Below are 21780 nucleotides of genomic sequence, written 5' to 3' on the forward strand. Positions count from 1 at the left end.
AGATCCAGATAATAAGCAAATTAACGTGTCTGCAATTTCACGTACAGTCAGTCCTCGTATAGCACAATAGTTGTGTTCTTAGAAACCCTTGTGCAATATAAACAACAGGCCCTATAGGAAAAATAGGGTTAGGTGCCGACTACCCAAGATTGAACACACATTTGTAACCAAAACATTACCAAACACAATAAATTATCATAATAAAATATTGCTAATGCTTTTGCTTCTATCGTAAGCAAACTTGTTTTTTGTTTTATTTTCTATCCAAACAGATGACAGTCATTCCATCTCTTCCAATTCTTTGTGTCTTGATCTAATGGATTTTAATTACACTTTGAGTTGTTCCTGCTATGAAAGTTTTTATTTTCTCTGCATTCTTTCTAATTCTCAGCATTGCCTCATTTAGGCCTGTAGCACGTGCAATATCACATGGTCTTTCATTTCACTCAAAGCGTTTCACAAATTCATATTTTTTCTCTATCGACAGAGGCGGACTGGCCATAAGCCTTACTGGGGAAACCCCAGGTGGGCCGGAGGCCAGTGTGATTTTGGCTATAAACCATAGTATGAACTACAAATTTTTCTGGGTGAGAATTTTTGACCCAGTCTGCCTCTGTTTATCGATATTGCTTTTCATTTTCTCTCTGAATCTGTAGTGTCTTCACCAGGACTCTTCCTTTCACACCTTTTAAGTATTTTACTCATTTTTAGGGAATAAAGCATTTAGGGAATAAATTACAAAATGAGGAGGCACGCTTGATACACATAAACAAAGCTGCGCGCGTGTAGCAACTGAATAAACAGCACCGTAAAGGCAGAGATACACTATTAACACCTCACATTTTACTAAAGCACATTTCTGGAGGTTACTACCATAAAACAATAAAAACAATTTCCAGTTGCATTTCTGCTAGTGGAATCTGTTATAAACTGGTAGTAAACTCGATCTAATGGCATTTGCAATAATACTGATAGCTGGAATTGTGTGGGTTTTTACCTTATTATGGTGAAATGTGTTTCCCCTTCACTGATATAAAAGAACAAATACATTTTCAGAATTTTCTCTTCATTCCTATCATGTTGCGTTCAGTTGGGGTGATTCCAAGTTCGACTGCCATTTCTTGTAAACACAAAGGCAAATTGTTCAATAAGCGAATTCAGTTCGTGTTATATACGATATCATTCCCCTATTTATAAATCATGTATGATCGAATTCATGTAGTGTAAACACGTGTTATACAGGGACTGACTGTACTGTATTTATTTCAAATGAATTATTTGCCTGCCGTGTTGAATACTAGTAAACAATTGAAGTCGCGCTGGTCATCTGATTGGTTCAAACCAATTAATGACCAACACGACTTCTTGGTATGTGGGACAGGCAGTTGGATAGGTTTTAAGAGTTGCAGAATGGTAATCCCTACGGCTCTTAATTTATGCTTAGCAGCAGCAGCACTAATTGGCTCAATTACCTGAAGGCCAGAGGTGCAAACAATGCGTTCCCAGTAAGGTCACTCATAATCCGTTATAGTTATATGGAAATTTTCTTTGTTCTACAGAAACTATTTTAAAGGTAATTACCAAAGGGAATTTTAAAAAAAAAAAAAAAAAAAATCACTAAATAGAAAATTTCTCTATAAAGAAGTTCATTAAACAGAGATCCAACTTTTATATGTCAAATTTTTTTGGTGCCCTCCTGAACTGCCGCCCATAAGTGATGCTTACCTCGCCTACCCACTTGCGGCGGCCCTGCACATATCTATCAGTTGTAGAAATGTGATGCACAGTTTATTTTTTGTTATTAAGTTTTATCAAGACTGAGCGTCAAAAATGACATACTGATGTATTTACAGAATTTGGTCTAATTTTGGTTGAAATTGCTTTCCAAATAAAAGTTTGGCTTGGGGTGGTTGGCAGTCAGTGACAATTGCATAGTCAAAATTAGTGGTGATTGTCTCTAACAATTATGATCTACAATTTCACATGCACTGATAAATTCAGCATTTACTGGGCTTTTATGCTGTTGAAAACAAAAATACTCAGTATTTAGGTGTGCCCACCTCATTATAATGGCTGCTTTTATTTATTTTTTTTCTGACTGACTTCATAGTTTCTAATTAGCCATTTTCAAGCAGTTGATATTAAAATTATTTTAATACAATTACCCTTATGTCTTTTATTTATATTTTTCTATTATTAAAATAAGGTTTAGAATTTGATGCTCAGGAAAGATTCCATAGTAAGAGACCTGCTGTAATTGCTGCAGTGACAAAATTGCTTCAAAATTGCCAAATTTATGAGATTCTGTTATGTTGAATTCATCACTAATGGATCAAGTATGCCATTATAAAAAAAATATTTTCATTATCCTTATACCACACTCCATTTCCATCCCCAGCACTTAGGATTAAAAAGCATAAACTTTTATATATAATACTCATAAAAATTGCTATTACAAGGGGATTAAAAAAAAAAAAAAAAAAAAATTTTGTATTCATCCAGAAGTAGGTGGTAGTTGTTGATAGAAAGATATATATATATTTTTTTTATTACATACCTTGAAATCTTTATAGCAACCACACAAATTTTGGTTTTGACCTGAAAATTCATTTTTTTCTTTGTAGCACCGAATGAAGTGAAATATTAGCATCAAAGAACTAGCTGCAGAGCTTCAAATTAGTGTACGTTCTGTGTAGAACATAATCCATCAACAGTTGCATATGACTAAAGTGTCTGCTAGATGGTTCCTGGACTACTGACCCCTTACCAGAAGAAGGAACAGGCACAGCCAATTAAATGTTGTTGATTTTCCAAGAAATGCAAGTTTTTTTCCATTGCTTGTCACCATGGATGAAACTTGGATCCATCACTATGACCCCGACTAAACAAATGTCAAAACAATGGAAGCATGCAGAATCATCACTCCGCACCCCCTCCCCTCACCCATCCCAAAAAAAAAAAAAAAAAAAAAAAAAAAAGGCAAAAGTGCAACCAAGGTGATGTAGTTTTTTGGGATCAGCATGTTGTAGTAATAACACATTATCTTCAAAAGGGCTGTATTGTGATGGCAAAGTATTATTCCAACTTCCTCATAAAGCTATAAAGAAAAACAGAGAAGAAAAGCTGTCAAAGGGTATGTGTCTGCTCCACAATAATGCTCCTGTGCATTCCTCACTTGCTCCATTGAGGTGTGCCCACGAATGTTGGTTTGAAATATTGCTGAATTTTGCTTATTCCCCTGACTTTGCACCCTTTTTCTTTTCTTTCCTGCTCCTTTCTTCATGGAAAACACTTGCTGTTGATGGTATGATTTCTGCTGCCAAGTTGTGGTTTGAAGGACAGTTGGAGGACAGGATTTCTACAAAACTAGCCTGCAGAATTGTATTGAAAGATGGCAAAAATGTGTCATTTTGTCTGATGACTATGTTGAAAAAGTGTAATACATTATTTGTTTCAATCCTTCTAACCTTCTATCACAACTGCTTCTGGGTGAATTCAAATCTTTTTTTGAGCCCCCTCCCCCTCAAAATAGCATTGAGTAAGCTAAACGTTGATGGCATTGTTATTCTCGCTGGGACAACACACATAAGGGGCACAAATTTAAGTTGAAGGATGATTGCAGGATAGATGTGCAGTAATTTGCTTTCAGCCAGAGTGTAGTTGATTTTTGCAACAAACTGCCATCTGGTGTGGAAATGAGTTGTTTGAATAAATTTAAGGAAGAATTAGACAAATTGTTATAAGGGATAGACAAGTGATATGAGGAAGGAAGGGGTTTTTTTTTTTTTTTTTGTTTTTAACTGATGCTGTTAAAGCTTGCTTCCCCATACTACTAATGCTAAATGGTTTGTATTTCTTACTAGTTTAACAGCTTAAAGCTAAGATTTGGAAAATGAACTCTAATGTTTTTGGTCTAGTGTAGCAGTTCCACAGCTTGCAGAAAGGAATATATGTAAAAATTCATATTTTACTGCTTGGTGAGAAGAATATATCAGAGATTTTTAAAAAAAATTGCTGGAAAGGACAGGCTAAAATTATGCTATACAATTACTACAAAAATTTTGCCTATTTTTGAAGTCCAGAAGCAAAGCATTAAATTATCAAAAAACATATATAATGAAATCAAAATGCACAAGAATCAGAAGTATTAGGTGAAATGTGTAAAATCTCAGACTGAATAGTTAGTCACCTGCAAAAAGGTATTGCAAATATGAAGGGAGGTTGTAAAGTTTTTTGTCCAGTATAGATCACAAAAGTTTTAATGAAAGACAATATTGCCAATCTATGCTGTGACCCTTGTGTGTTCATAGAAAATTTAATGTTTAACTTTATGCATGCATGGAGTGTTTTCTGCCTTTAATTTCATAAAGAATTACAGATTATTCTCAGATGTAGTAGTAGTAGTGGCATGTGATGCAAGAAATCAAGTGTATGAGCTTATGCAGCATCAGCCAAAAAAAAAAAAAAAAAATCACACCATTCCCTCCAAATGCCTGTCCAGTTCCTCCTTAAATTTATTTAATCTGTCAACTTCCACAACGACAGATGGAAGTTTGTTCCAGCAATTAACCACCCGCTGGCTAAAGGCAAATTTCCACACATCTATTCTACATCTGTCTTTTCTTAATTTGAATTTATGCCCCCTTAGGTTCGTAATCTGAACAAGTGGAAGGATCCCATCAGAATTCAGCGTGCTCAACCCATTCAAGGCCTTATATACCTCAATCAGATCACTGCGCAGGTGCCTAGTCTCCAGCCACTGCAATTTGCAGAACTTAAGCCTCTCTTGGTAAGAGGATCCCTTCATTCCCCTCACCAATCTTGTTGCCCTTCTCTGTACACGCTCAAGTAAATCTATATCCTTCCTAAAATGAGGCCTCCGGATCTGTACGCAGTACTCAAGGCGTGGCTGACCATTTCCTTATACAGAGGGACAATCACCTCCTTCTCCCTGCTAGCAAAATTCCTATATATCATTGACAAAACCCATGACCTGCCCTGGCAGCCTGTCTGCATTGCTCAGAAAACTTCATATCTGACTGCACAATTACTCCCAGGTCTTTTTCATTTTCTACCACTTTAAGTGTAGTACTACACAGTTGGTACGTTTCTCTGGGGTTACTTCTACCCATATGCAGTACTTTGCATTTGTCAAGGTTAAACTTCAGTTGCCACTTCTTAGCCCATCTGCTCAAATTATCTAGATCCTGTTGCAGTAGCACACTGCCATTACTGTCATTAACAACCCTGCCAACCTTTGTATCATCTGCAAACTTCGACACTAAGCCTGATATACCTTCATCAATATCATTGATAAATATACAAAACAACAGTGGACTTGACACCAAACCCTGTGGGACTCCACTAATAACATTAGTCCACGAAGAGCAACACCCATTGATTACCACCCTCTGTCTTCTCCCACTTAACCATCCTTTTATCCATTGTAGCAACTTACCCTTAATACCATTCTGCTCCAATTTGTACAATAGTCTTCCATGCGCAACAGTGTCAAAAGCTTTCCTGAAATCCAAATATATGATATCAAAACTATTTTTTGCATCCAGTTCCTTTGTAACCACATCCTTAAAGTTCTGTTTATAATCTGAGATTAATTGTAATCTGTTTACAGTTAATCATTTCAGCATCAAATACAATCATTAATTGAATTTACTAGTCATGTGGGCTTGAACTACAGTCCACTCAAACACGTGTGCTAGTGTACGCTTATTGAATGACTCCATATTCTTAATAATCCTACAGATTCTGCCTGTCTGGTTGATTTTGTTGAATCTCATGCTGTGGAATGTGTTTGGGGGGGGGGGTTCTTGAGATCAGGCTTCCCTCAACCTCGTGAGTTAGAGGTCAAGGAAATGGAGATTGATTGGTCAGTTTCATGGTCCTATAAGTTTTATGGAGGAATCATTGCTTTGAACATTGCACAAACACAAATGTTACCATGGTAATCAAATCCAATTCCATAGGGGTAAAATGTAGACATATATTCCACCCCTCTACCACTTCCCATATAAATGTAAGTGCCAAAATATTGTTACTAAATCAGATCCCTCCTTGATTTCTGCTCTTTACAAACTGTAATTGTTATTTGGGAGGCATAGTGGGATATTCTAAATCATTAATTCAAAATTACAAAGTAATTTTGAATTAATGCGTTTTTTTTTTTATTGTTTTGGCATGATATTTTTACGGCCGGATGCCCTTCCTGGCACCAACCCTCGCCCTTTATCTGGGCTGGGGATATGCGGTGGTCACCTTCTGCATCCTCCGTATTTGGTGGTCACGGGCTCGAACCCTGGTCTAATCAAGGAGCGTGTGCTACTCCTGCCCACCTGGCTACGGAGGCACCAATAATGCTCTAACAATGATAACATTTAAAAGTGCTGTCATGGTGCATTATCCCCATGTTTTTGTGTCATAAAAAAGTAAAAATTAATTAATCAATCACATTCAAAACTCATCTTTGGGGTTTGGTATCAAATCTTGAAAGAAGTATCTTCTGTCTTGCAAAGCTTGTGTGGACACCTGGATTTCCTAGGTTAGCCTAATGGGGTTACCTCTTGTTAACTTTGTTAACGTAACCAAGATAACCAGGTTCTCACTAGTTTCACTAAATGTAAACATACAGCAAAGTATAAACAGAAATTTTTAAGCCCCAGCAGATACATTTTTTCAAGATTTGATAATGAACTCCATAGATGAATTTGAATCATTGTTAGAGCATGATTGCCAGAGCGATTTAGTGTGGCGCCTACTTCATTTACACTTCAGTCATGTCTCCTTGCAGTGCCTAGTTTCCAGACACAGTAATTTTTGTTTAGACATCCCTTTTGTGCTCTAACTAATCTTATTACTCTTATTTGCATCTGACAGATCTACATTATTCCTAAAATGAGGATTCCAGTACTGCATACAAGTCTGGAAGTCACATTTTAGGTAAGATATAAGGCTGTTGGAATTGTGCCAAGAAGAGAAACAGAATTAGTCAGGGGCACAAAAGGGTTCTCTTACTAAAGAAGACTTGTTCTACAAATTGCAGCATCTAGAAACCAAACACCTGTGAGGAGGCCTGATTGAAGTGTTTAAAGTTTTTAAATGGACTGAATGCTGATGGCATCCTTGTCCCTTCTCAGATGATGCACATAAAGGGAAAAAGGATAATCGCAGGACAGATTTGCAAAAATTTACTTCAAACCAGAGAGTAAGTGATTATTTGGAACAAATTCCATGTGGTGTTGTGGAAGTGGGTAGTTTAATAAATTTAAAGAAGGATTGGACAAATTATTGGAGGAGATAGACAAATGATGTAAATCTCACAATTTAAACTCAAACCTTACATGGAGTCAAGTTTCAATTACTTTGTAATTTTAATTTAGTGATCTAAATTGTTTATAACTATGAATTATTATTTATTATGTATTTTTTATTTATTTATTTTTATTATTATTTTTTTTAATTTTTTTCTGATACCATATACATGCATGTAGCTGATAGAAGTTCACTAACTAAATTCTTGAATATTTCCCAAGATATAAAAAAAAAATACAAAAAAAAAAAAAAAAAAATATATATATATATATATATATATATATATATATATATATATAAAATCAAGATTAATTTTGAAGTTGGGGTAATTAGTTGTATTTTATAAAAGTTATTAATTAATTTACTTAAATAAATGCTGTGAAAGGAATCAAACGAACCTGCAACCAACCACCATGCAAATGAACTCAAGGTCAACTCTTAAAATATGTCACAATTTACTTTAGAAGTAAAGGAATTTGTGAAGTAAGAAAAGAAAGTAAATGCAGATATTAAATTTATTATTTTATAACAATACAACAATGTTAACAAAAATAAATAGGATAAATAGTACTGAAATGTTTTGTAATAATAGCAGTTTCATTTAGCTGAAAATCACTAAATCAACAGGTAGTCTCTTTTAGACCAATCTGTACTATTCTAAGACTCAGTATACTCCTAAAATAGACTGTATCCAGTGAGTGACTTTGAATTCATTCTCATGGTGGTATGATAGTACGGCACAAGTCAGGCACACTTGCAGTCTTAACATGTCTCATAAAAGTATAGCATATTATTTGTTTGCCAACATCATATAGCTTCCATGAAGTAGGATCTTTTAATATGTATACAATTTTCATTAGGGTTTTTTTTTTTTTTTTAAATTATGTAATTTGTTTTTGTGATATGCTATTTTTTGCAAATATCTATGAAAATGCTTTTAATTTAATATTATGCACTAACCTAGAGCATACCACTCAATTTAAGTTTGAATTTTAAGTCTGTTAACTATTAAAGCAATTTGATGTGTCATAAATATTTTTAGGATACGGCTGGTAGTGAAAGGTACGAAGCAATGAGTAGAATATATTATCGTGGTGCCAAAGCAGCTATTATCTGTTTTGATCTTACAGATTCTTCTAGCTATGAACGAACAAAATTCTGGGTTAATGAGCTGAAAAAGTATGAAGAGGTAAGTAGCATAAACAACTGTACGTACTTCGTGTGTGTGTGTGTGTGTGTGTGTGTGTGTGTGTGTGTGTGTGTGTGTGTGTGTGTGTGTGTGTGTGTGTGTGTGTGTGTGCGCGCGCGTGTGTGTGTGCGCGCGCGTGTGTGTGTGCGCGCGCGTGTGTGTGTGCGCGCGCGTGTGTGTGTGCGCGCGCGCGTGTGTGTGTGCGCGCGTGTGTGTGTGCGCGCGTGTGTGTGTGCGCGCGTGTGTGTGTGTGCGCGCGTGTGTGTGTGTGCGCGCGTGTGTGTGTGCGCGTGTGTGTGTGCGCGTGTGTGTGTGCGCGCGTGTGTGTGCGCGCGTGTGTGTGCGCGCGTGTGTGTGTGCGCGTGTGTGTGCGCGCGCGTGTGTGCGCGCGCGTGTGTGCGCGCGTGTGTGTGTGCGCGCGTGTGTGTGTGCGCGCGTGTGTGTGTGCGCGCGTGTGTGTGTGCGCGCGTGTGTGTGTGCGCGCGTGTGTGTGTGCGCGCGTGTGTGTGTGTGCGCGCGTGTGTGTGTGCGCGCGTGTGTGTGTGCGCGCGTGTGTGTGTGCGCGCGTGTGTGTGCGCGCGCGTGTGCGCGCGCGCGTGTGCGCGCGCGCGTGTGTGCGCGCGTGTGTGTGCGCGCGCGCGCGTAAAGGTGGCTTGGGAATGACCTGGACTTTTATTGAATTTTTATTTTACTCTTTTTAAAATTATTCCTCTATTATGACACTTTTTTGCGCTTGCCTTGGTAAGGCAATGATGCTAACAACCTAAAAAGAGATAGACTAACTGTATGACTAATTCAGGACACTGCACTTAAGTTCATCATTTCTCAAAAAAAAAAAAGTGATAACCACTGAGGAGGCAAATCCCAACTGTAAAGTGGGTGGTTTGTGATTTTCATCAAGGGTCACCATTATTGTCATTGTCAACTTTGCCATATGTGAATGTGTGTTGTGCAGCGGAATGATTCTCTTTGACATTTCCCACCCTTTTCTTTCAAATTACTGTAGATATCATACAGAGAAGCAAGTTGCTGTAATACTGAGCATTAGATGTTGCACAAGGTGACAGAAAATCAAATAAGGACCAACCCTAGTGAATCCCAACAGTCTTAATCACAATCTTACCAGCTTGAATGCTGTGTCTGGAATTTTTTGGGTAGTGGGGATCCTTTGTGGTGCAATTTTATACTTTGATTCTGTAGTGAAGTAGTGTACTCATGTCAGTTCACTATCTGCTACAAAAATCCATTTCCCATCTAGTTCAAACAGTTTGGCTTAAAAAGCAGCACATTGTGCCTTCTGGTCAAATGTCAACATCTTAGGAACTACCATATCCACACTCTTGAACAATTTATGTCAGTGAATGATTTGCCTCTAAACTTCCAACATGTATGCATGTTTTTAATATTACACACCTGTAAGACATGTTTTTTAAAATCAAATGCTTGATCCAACAGAGATTCACATGTGCAGCTGCTGTTAGATGCACATGGGCGTGTGGTAGATTAGCATCTTCTTCAGAGCCTTCAGAAGATCTATTGCACTAATCATTCACTTTCTCTTTTAATATAAGTTTCACGGTACAGTGCTCTCAGTCACAGGCACAGCTATATGCCAATGACCAAGAGCAATATTTACTCCATCTGCCACAAAGAGGAAGTGAAATGTGTTCAAATTTCACTTCAAGTCAATCTTGGACTACTCTCATATATTCAAAAAGTGACATTGAAAACTTAATTTATATAAATAAATTAATAAATATCTACCACAAGTAATAGTTATATTACCTTGCAACTAACCCATCACAGCCTGAATTTCTAGGGTCTTAATAAAGAAAAGACAATTCTACACATTAGCCTTATAGAGGATATAGTAAGTCCCTGACATACATAAGAGATACATCCAAGACTTCTTACGTAAGTCAAGTTTTACATAACTCTGGAATGACTAATAAAGTATTGCTACTATATCTGATATGCCAAAATTACAAAAACCACAATATCCTCAGAAGAATGAAGAAAATTAGTTATATATTTTTCAATTAATTGAAAAAAATATATATTTTTAGTTTTATATTTTTTATATATTTTTAATTAGTTCAATTAAAAACTTTATCTGGGGACAGTGGTGAGGCAGCCGGAGAGGCACATAAGAAAAGAAAACATAAAAGGAAGGAAAGACGCATTTTATTATACTGTAAAAACAGACTGTACTGTATTTCGTAGCCTTGGTTATTATAGTTGACTTCACTGGTGCGATCGCTTCATGTATTCTGTCCTTGTCCTTTGTTATTGTGTTCACTGTTGACACTAACAAATCTAAATTCCACGCAACACTTGTTAATGTTTGACCATTTTTGTACATCCTTATTATTTTCATTTTCTAGTCCAAATCGATCACTTTTCTTTTCTCGGTAGATTTACTAGTACCACTGTCACTTGTTCTGTTAGTTGGCACCATGATAATGGTCAAAGTGAAATTTTCTGTAAAGAACTTTACAGAAAATTGGTTAGAGTTAAGGTGGAAATGCACTACAGTAGCTTACAGAATAACAGCACCTTCAGGGATTCAAGGTGCCATTATTTCGATTTCTCCGTTATCTAGAAAGTTTTATTTTTAATATATTTAATGCAGAAATAATGAGGCTAAATAAGAAATAGAGATTAAGAATGCAGTTTTATTAACTGCACATAAAAAGTATAAACATGTTGACAATCCAGTGTTATATTCTGCCATTAATACACTCCTGCTTACACCCCATTCTTTTTTCTTTATTATATCAAGTTTAATCTCCGCGGTGGTATCACCGTCCTCCCCGCACTGGCTGGAAAAGGCCCAGGTTTGAATCCCATCTATGATGCAGAGAACTTTTGTGGGCTTTTTTTTTTTTTTTTTTCACTCCATGGCTGAGTTAATTGGTCTCATGCATGCATAGCAAGGTTTGTACCCCAAAAACTGGGGTTTTTCTTCCAGCAAAACTGGCAAATCAACCAGAGAACATGAAATTTACAGACATAATATGAGGGAGTATCAAAGGTTCGTAGAAATAATTTCTTACCTAGAAATAATAGCCCTAGAAAGGTGAAACTTCACAAGAACTTTAATCGTTTTCTATGTACTCTCCATATATAGTAACACATTTCTCCTATCTATGGATCGTTTGTTTAATGCCTTGATCATAAAGTCCACACTTTTTGCCTGAAACCACAATTCCACTTCATTGATGACTTCCCGAGATGAATCAGCTGCGTCCACGCAATGGTCTCTTCATTTCTTGAAACAAGAGGTCTGATGGTGCTGGGTGAGGAGAATAGGGTGGGTGCTGTAGTAGTTTGAAGCCGCACTGGGCAACAAAGTTGGTGGTGACAATGGCCGTGTGAGCCAGTGCATTGTTTGACAGAAGACAGACACCTTTGGTTAACATTCCATGCCTTTTCACCTTCAAAGCATCGCGTAACTTTTTCAAAAGATTTCTGTGGCATTCTCCGGTAAGTGTGGAACCGTTAGGTAGGTAATCTGTCAGGATAATCCCTTTTCTGTCCCAAAACATGGACGTCACCTTCGCAGATCGAGTGGTCTTTGCCTTTTTGGGAGGTGGGGAGGTGTGCTTCCACTGCTTTGACATGTCTTTAGTCTCCGGATCATACTGGTACACCCAGCATTCATCATTTGTTACCAACTGATCAAAAAAGTTCTCACCATCCGCATTACACAAATCCAACAGTTGGCGAGACCATTTCATTCGACATTGCTTCTGCAAGAGCATCAACAATCTTGGAACCCATCGTGCGGAAACCTTAGACACATTTGCGATGTGTCTAAGGTTTCCGCACGATGGTCTAAGGTTTCCTTAACTGCATTTGCGATGAAATGAATTCACACAGCACCAGCTGCTCAACCTTTGCAACCGTCTCACTGTCTGTGGATGTAGATGGCCTTCCTTCTCTTGGCTTGTCAAAGACACTTGTACGACCACACTGGAACTCCCGGTTCCACTTTTTTACAGTGTCATAGGATGGACAATTCTGCCCATACACAGCTTTCATTTCTTCGTGAATTTCCTGAGCTTTCTTGCCCTGCAAATGCAGGAACTTGATCACTGCTCGATACTCCACTTTATCAACCATAGCGTCCTTCCTCAGATTCCAGGCTCCACCTCTGGTGTGCGATCACCTACGGGAATGAAATTTCACATATTAGTTATTAAATATGTAGACAACTTATATTAAAAATGGCATCCTCCTACTAATGTTTTATCTAGGTCAGGGTACAAACTTTTTGATACCCCCCCCCCCTCATATATATGGGTAAATGAATTAACTTTCCAGGTAAACCTAATGTAATAGTTTGGGTTATATCGAGTTTGTCACTAAGCTTTAATGTTGTTCTTTTCTTCTCTGTATGAGGTTTATTAACTTTAGGAGCCATGGTGAGCAGTTTTTCATTTAAAATAAATGTAAAACAGCAGTATAATCCATGATTTATGATTAACATTTGTATTGATGATTTATTGTAAACTCCACTGACCTGATGGTCATGCCGGAGTGTAAACAAGAACATTTAGAATTCACTTTCAAAATGGCAAACGTAGACAAATACAGTAATCACGTGACTTGCCGTTTTCTTTTTTAAGTACTGCAAGACATCTGCACTGTATGTAAACATCCAATCTCAGTGTGCCATTAGCTCGGATGTTCTGTTATTTGGTGTGCCATTATTTCAACAGTATACTGTATTATAACTTCACACAAGCTCACATGCTCACATTTTACTAAAGCACATTTCTGGAGGTCACTTCCATAAAACAATAGACAATTTGCAGTTTCTGGTTTATTGGGCTTTTCTGTTAGTGCAATTCAGTATAAATGGGTAGTAAACTCGATCTTATTGTATTTGCGATAATACTAATAGCTGGAATTCTGCGGGTTTTTATGTTATGGCGAAATGTGTGTCCCCTTCACTGAAATCTTCTCTTTATTCCTGTTTTTTAAGCTTGTCACTCAATATCTCATGTGCAATTTGTGCGTGCCGTGTTTGTTGATTGCTTATTTTTTATTTTTATTATTTTTTTTTTTATTGTTTTAATTTTACAATCCAAAAAGGGGGATACATTTCAATATAATATTGTAACTTAAAAACCCACAGAATTCCAGCTATCGGTATTATCTCAAATGCAATAAAATCGAGTTTACTGCCCGTTTATAATGAATTGCAGTAACAGAAAAGCCCAATAATCCGGAAAGTGCAAATTGTTTGTTTTTATTGTTCAGTGACCTCCAGAAATGTTTTAGTAAAATGTGAACTCGCGTAGGGTGATAATAGTGAGTTTTTGCCTTAACCCTGCGAAGTTCTTTTCAGAAAATTTAATTTTGACTGTTATCATGGTGCTGCCTAAGAGAATAAGTGACAGTGCTACTAGTAAATCTATGAAGAAAAGGAAAGCAATCGATTTGTATCAGAAAATTAAAATAATAAGGATGTATGAAAATGGCCAAACATTAACAAGTATCGCGGGGAATTCAGATTTGTCAGTGGCAACGGTGAACACGATAATAAAGGAGAAAGACAGAATATGAGAAGCAGTGACAGGATCGGTACCAATGAAGTCAACTATAACAACCAAAGCTATGAAACACAGTTTTTACAGTACAAAATGCGTTTTTTCTTCCTTATGTTTTCTTTTCTTATGTGCCACTTTGGCTACTTCACCGCCATCCCCAGATAGTTTTTAATTGAACTAATTAAAAATATAACTATTTTTCTTCATTCTTCTGAGGATATTATATGGTTTTTCTAATTTTGGCATATCGGGGATATAGTAGCAATATGTTATTAGTCATTCCCTAGTTACGTAAGAATTCCTGGAAAGTATCTCTTATGTATGTCGGGGACTTGCTGTATTTTTGGATTAACCGGGAAATCGATTATCTGGGAATTTTTTACCCTCTATCCCGGAAAATCGAGAGTGTACTGTATTTAATTTATTAGATTTAGCTTGAATTTTCATGTTTTGAAGGCTTACAAATAGACTGGTATTCTGGCATATAAAGTAAAAAGTTTTTATATATATATTTATGTATATAATATTAAGAAAATAAGTAAGCATAAGGGGTGGAGCTTAATTGTAGCAAAAAGGAAGATAATATTAATTATGGATCAGGGACACTGCATAAACAGATGTACCCTACAGCCATAATGTATATATATTTTATGGTATGAAGAAAGTGTAAAGAAGATATTTTGTTTAATCCTATTGAATCCATGTTATACATGAGAAGTGATTTCGACGAAATGGATAAGAAATGTAGCAATATATGGTAGGATGAAGTGACCAAGTAAGATATGAAAAAGAGACAGATAGTCGGAAAAAATTAAAATAAGATATGAAAGAGTAACCAAAATAAGACTACATTGTAGTGTTTTTCACAATTTCGGTGTCTTTGTCAGAGGTCATTCACCGAAATTATGAGAAAGACGGCAACGTACTTGCTCCTGTTTCGGCAGTGTACATGTTCTGTATGCTGTGGTGCACGTGTGCTGTAGACGTGTTACACACAAAATTGGAAATTTTGTGGCTAGAATAAGGTCTAATAAGTTGCCCCAATAAATATAATTATTATTAGTGGGGCATACAGATCATGGATGACCTTACAGAAGCAAGCAAAAGAATTGAAAAACTAAAGTAATGATATCGAAATGTAAGAATGGGCAAGAAGAAAGGAACTTACCGTTAACTTGTAAGACTGAAAATGAACAAGATGGCAGCGTGCGAGTATATTTATGTATAGGTTCGCTAGCATTAGAAATGGGGGGGGGTAGTTATTAGTGCCTGTAAGCTTGCTGGATGTATAAATTGAAACAATAAATGTGATGATGAGTGCTGTTAAATACATGGTGCACAAACTGCCCAGGATAGTTGAGAGATATAATAGCTTACAAAGTAGCGATGAAAAGCTGCCAAACTTTGCTAAGGCGAAAAATAATTGGGAAGATGGTAGTATCGTGCTATTGCACGTAAAACTAATGACTCACAGGACATAAGTAAGAACAAGTAAAGCAGAAAGGTGAATGAAGTAGAGGTAAATAAATGGGCTCAAGTAGTTCGGGGTTGTAAATTCCATTCCTATAGATAGGACCCTGAACGAATGTCTGGGAGTGTGTACGTGTATTTGAGGTCAGTTGTGTGAGTAAGGATAATAATGTGATAGATAATGAAAATTAAAGTTAAAATTAAAACAAGTATAAATATATACATGGTTAATGCACTGTAATTGGCCAATTGGTGGGTACAAGTTTTCTAAGTATTTATACACTATTTACAATCTTGGTGGATATGGACTTTTGTCATCAATTATTGCTGATTTGTCTATATTGATGGCACATAGCCGACCGGGCTAGCCAGGTGGGTAAAGTGCCCGTCTAGCAACCCAAAGGTTGCGTGTTTGAATCCCGCCTCGGGCTTGGATCAAAGTACTGCAAAAACTGTGGGAGGTGCATTATGGCCACAGAAGCCGATGTGCCAACAGCTACAAAAAAAAAAAAAAATGGCACATTGTTTTTTTTTTTTTTTTTTTTTTTTTTTTGTGTTTGACAAAAAGGTTATTTATCAGTTTAACAAAAACTGATAAAACAACCTTTTTCCTACAGCTTATCTCTGCTACCACTTCTGTAAAGCCCTTAACATCATCAAACTTTCTTCATACCATAAAATATATATATATATATATCTTTGGAGATACTTCTACACAACTGTATTCTGTTTCACTTGAATGAATACAGATATTTGTTGAATCATCTGTTATCATGCTGGCACAGGGTTTGGTGTATATTTTATAAGTAGAATTACCACAAATTGTATGCTGTGCTCAGGATATGATTTTTATTTTTTCTTTCTCTCTTATAGAACTGCAAAATCTATCTGTGTGGAACTAAAAATGATTTAATTAGAGATAATTATAAGCCCCGTGGTATAGACTATTATACAACAACAGATTATGCAGAAGAAATAGGCTCTCAGCTCTATGAAACGTCCAGTAAAACAGCTGAGGGGGTTGGTATGTACATTTTTTCATAATATAAAATGTTAAAGATGGTAGAGAACTGCATGCATTTGATGGTAAGTAAACTGGCTGTCTCTTTACTTAATTTCATTACATGCCCAGCATCTTAATTTTACTGTAATTTATGATGAATATCCTCTCAGTTCTTTATACAATTTTTCATAGGATGGCTTTCAGTTCTACCTTAGGGACAGATAAAGTGAAATAGGTGGGAGCTTTGGAAAACAAAAATGCTTTACACTGAGTTTTGCTGAGTTCAGGGATAGGTAAAATAAAATGAACATGTTTTGTAAATTGATTTACAAGGGGCATTTATTATGTTATCTACCATTACAATAAATATGCTTAATTTATTTAAAATATATATATATATATATATATATATATATATATATATATTTTTTTTTTTTTTTTTTAAATAAATCATCAAATGTTTGACAGAAGAAGGGTATGGGGCTGGTGATCATCAAATTTTTGACAAAAGAAAGGGTACGGAGCAAAAGTTATTCATAAATGAATTAAAGATGTATATGCTGGTGATTCTGCCCTTCTGAATACCATGTTAAACTATTAGTCTAAGCCAACGATTTCCAAACTGGGAGGCGCGAAAAATTTAACAGAAATGTAATTTTCATAACATAGCATAACATATATAAATAAAAAAATATATACATATAAATAAACTTTCATCAGTATTAAATTTTATAACCTATTTTTTAAAGAATTTACCACCACCTATCTCACTCTAACTTCGATATAAACATGATAACCATTTGGAAAAAAAATATTATATTTTGCTCAAATGGATTGATGAGTTATGATTGATATGATGTAATGTAATATATATAATTTAGTGCGTACTACGTATGACATATATAGGTAGATTGCATAGTATAGCATTAGCTGCATGGTTGAAAATATGGTTTCAGCGGTGTGCGATTGTGTTTTTTATTGTTTTTGGCGTGATTATTTACTGATAATAATCGTTAGTAATTTAGAACTACAGATGCTTATTATTTCATGTAGTATTAGTAATTATTGTATTAACATATTAAAAATAAGAAATTGCACAATTATAGATGCTTTACTTCAAGGGAGGCACCGGGAAAATTTTACAGGTCAAGGGAGGCGTGGGATCAGAAAATTTGACAACCGCTGGTCTAAGCAGTTTAAATGGGGTTGAGAATCCATAAAAGTTGCCCCCCCCCCACACACACACTTAGGCCACAGATATGGTAACTCCAGAAATGAGTCAAGAAATTGACAGCTTGGGCATGCACGATAGACATATTAAAGTGGCTATGATTTCTGAAGGGTTGGTGCTGACCATCCTACACGAATACTTAGCCACGTGAAAGATCAGCTCTATTTTCCTATTTTTAGCTGGGTGCGAAAAATGTTCACACCCCTTGAGGAACAGTGCCAGGCTCAAATTTATTAGGCAAATTTTGCACCTGCTAGATACAGATTCACAAGGGTCAAGAATTGTAACTGGTGATGAAATATTAGCATTAGCAAAGGCACTTGATTCAAGAAAGCAAGCTTATATAGCATCTGCCAAAAAAAAAAAAAAAAACACCCTTATTTCACCCATTCACTTGCTCCAAATGTTTGTCAAGTTCTGCCTTGAATCTATTTAAGCTATCAACTTCTACAACGACAGATGGATGTTTGTTCCAACAATCAACCACCTGCTGGCTAAAGGCAAACTTTCGCACATCTATCCTACAACCGCCTTTCCTCAATTTGAACTTATGCTCTCTCAGGCGATTACTCTGAGCAAGAGGAGGGATCCCATCAGCATTGAGCATGCTCAAACCATTCAACGCTTTATACACCTCAATCAGATCACCTCGCAGGTGCCTAGTTTCCAGACACTGTAATTTGCAAAACTTAAGCCTTTCTTCATAAGAGCAACCCTTCATTCCATTCGCTAATCTTGTTGCCCTTCTCTGTACTTGAACCAACAGCTCTATGTCCTTCTTAAAATGAGGCCTCCAGACCTGTATACAGTATTCAAGGTGTGGCCTGACCATTGCCTTATACAAGGGAATAATCACCTCCTTATCCCTGCTGGAAAAATTCCTGTATATCATTGACAAGACACCATGAGTCACTCTTGCAGACAGTCTGCACTGCTCAGAAAACTTCATATCTGCCTGCACAATCACCCCCAGGTCCTTTTCATTCTCTACCACTGTCAGTGTAGTACCACAGAGTTGATACGTTACTCTGGGCTTACTGCTTTCCATATGTAGTACTTTACATTTGTCAATGTTAAACTTCATTTGCCACCTCTCAGCCCATCTGCTCAACTTTTCCAGATCCTGTTGCAGCAGCGTACTGTCATTAGTGTCATTAATAATAGCATAACCCCTCCCTGCCAGCCTTCGTATCATCTGCAAACTTGGACATTAAGCTTGATATACCATCATCAATATTATTTATAAATACAGAAAACAATAATGGACCCAACACTGAACCCAGAGGGACTCCACTAATAACATTAGTCCACGAAGAGCAGTGTCTATTGATTACCACTGTCTTCTCCCACTCAACCATCCCTTTATCCATAGCAGCAATTTTCCTCCAGTGCCACACTGCTCCAATTTGTACAGCAGTCTTCCATGTGCAACAGTATCAAAGGCCTTTCTAAGATCCAAATATATGATATCAAAGTTATTCTTTGCATCCAGTTCCTTTGTGACTACATCATAGTATCCAATCAGATTGGTCAGACAAGACTTCCACTTAACAAACCCATGCTGTGGCTGAGCTATAACTGAAGTCTTGTATAGATGATCCTGCAGTGCTTCTTTAACCAGTGCCTCCATTAATATCCCAGGAACAGAAGAGTTAATCTAACAGGTCTGTAATTACTTGTCTCCCTTGATTCTCGTTTGTGGATTTGGGTGACATTTGCACATCTCCAGTCCATGGATACCTCCCCCTGAGTCCAAGGAAGCTCTAATAATTAGGGCTAAGGGTTTGTTTACTTCCTTTGATGCCTCCTTCAATATAACTGAATAGATTCCATCCACCCGAGGTGCCTTTCTTATGTATATCTTCAACAATTTCTCCTACACTTTACTCTCAGTTATTACAAGATTATCTAGCTTGCTGCCAGAGTTTAATACACCTCTGGCATTCCCTTCCCTGAATAACTCCTCATGTGTGAATGTTGATGCAAAATATTCATTTAGTTTGTTAGCTACCTGAGCAGGATCATCAACCGTTGAACCATCGATATCAACTGGACCAATCTGATTTATCCCCTTCCTTCTAGAGTTTACATAAGTGAAGAATTCTTTGCTGGTTTTGTTTGCATCCTTTGCCAAAGATTTCTCGTAATCTGACTTTGCCTGCCTAACCTACTACTACCTCCTTTGTGACGTGGTTACAGACCAACTTATATCTGGCACCTCTGTAGCCAGGTGGGCAGGAGCAGCAGTGTGTAGTACATGCTTCTTGATTAGACTGGGGGTTCGAGCCCGTGACCACCAGATACGGAGGATGCGGAAAGGTCAGGGAATGACCACCGCATTTCCCCCGAGCAATATGGCTTTAGTTGCTAATGCTCCTAAAAGTCAAACAACAACCAACTCATATCTATCATAGGCTTCTGTGTCACCTGTTATTTTTTATGAATCCCATGTATTTTTCTTCTCTGTCACGTGTCTAATTAGTTCAAATGGCATCCATTTAGGACTAAATCTTGAACAATATTTCTTAGTTGGTATGAAAAGCCTAGTAGCTTCCAAGATTAATTCTTTGAATACTTCCCATTTTGAATTTGCTGTTGGTAATGTCATCAGTTGGTCCCACCGTATAGAATTTAAATACTCTCTCTCAGACCACCGAAGTCACCTTTACGAAACCAAAAACCCTTCCCTTTACCACGCTTGATGGTAGTTACCTCTTTGAGTAAATCCCACTTCAGTACACTGTGATCACTGCCACCTAGTGGTTCCTTTATCTGCAGATTCTTAATCCATGAAGAATCACCACTACTGATAATCGGATCAAAGGTATTACTCTCTCTAGTTGCCTCCTGAACATGCTGCTGTAGAAAACAATCATCCAATAAATCCACAAAAGCCTTGCTAGTGTGTGAATAACCAACCCACAAATTCTAGTCAATATCTGGGAAATTAAAATCCCCCATTACAGTTTTTTTATTATACTCATCAGAGTCATTAAGCCAATAACACACTCCTACTCTCAATTTTGATCTCCCAGTGCCTATGTCACACCAAACCGACTCAACGCTGCACTGTCCAGCAATATCGACTGGCTGCACTTCCTTGGTTTTTTGTGTGTTTTTTAACTAATAGCATAACCCCTCCTCCCTTCCTATCCTATCTATCCTTCCTGTACACATTGTACTCCCAAATTCCAATTCTACACTGCTTATGTCTGTAACACCACGTCTCTGATATCCCAACAATATCTGCCTTTGATGTCTTGTCTAGCACTTCAAGCCCATCGAATTTATTAACTATACTCCTAGCATTGGTGTACATGCATCTGTTTCTTCTCTTAGTTACCCTAACACAGCCCATGTATTTACTTGCTCCACTACGACTCCCAGTAGTCCTGAAATCCCCATTGCCTTGCTTTCCAGGCTGCTGCTCAATTTCAGTTCAATAGAAGCAGTGCAAGAATCACTTTCACCTCTGCCAACGGCTACTGTTAATCTATTAGTCCGTGTATCCCCCCCCCAAGCTAGCAATTTTCCGACCCACCTAACTCTGCCTCGATAGCTTCGGCAATATTCTTGCACCCTTTCTATTTAAGTGTATCCCATCTCTGTAGAAGCAGTCTCTCCTGTTAACAAGCACAGACCAGGCTGAAAAAATTCTACCCCTTGAGCCTCGCACAATCTTTCCAGGGCTGAATTGATCGACAAGGTTCTCATCATATACTCCCTCCTATCGTGTCTGGGCAGAATTGCAGACACTTTCAAATTCAACCCTAATTCACGGCTTTTTTTCAACAGTGACCTGTACTTGTTAAGTAATTCCGCCGGTCTCCTATTCTTAATATCATTAGTACCTATGTGTAGAACAATATCACCCTTTATGCTCTTAAAAGATGATATCTGTTCTACAACATCATCAACCTTTGCCCCTAGCAAACGTACCCTGGTCCTGTTCCATCTATGCTTCAGTTTACAGATAATGAGATTGGGGGAGAGATTCAAAAAA

The 21780-nt window shown here is 37.2% G+C and overlaps 1 protein-coding gene across 1 annotated transcript in view; it reads left to right on the forward strand.

The window, feature by feature from the left end:
- Window positions 1-21780, forward strand: part of LOC150077896 (ras-related protein Rab-24-like) — a 60198-nt gene that overhangs the window by 23971 nt on the left and 14447 nt on the right. Inside the window, exons 4-5 of the mRNA XM_090384706.1 lie at window positions 8369-8515; window positions 16417-16567. Of these exons, the coding sequence (XP_090240832.1) occupies window positions 8369-8515; window positions 16417-16567 (298 nt within the window). The remainder of the gene's footprint in view (window positions 1-8368; window positions 8516-16416; window positions 16568-21780) is intronic.

The sequence above is a fragment of the Mastigoproctus giganteus genome, chromosome 11, assembly GCF_048544385.1.
Source record: "Mastigoproctus giganteus isolate SK-2022 chromosome 11, ASM4854438v1, whole genome shotgun sequence".
NCBI lineage: Eukaryota > Metazoa > Arthropoda > Arachnida > Uropygi > Thelyphonidae > Mastigoproctus > Mastigoproctus giganteus.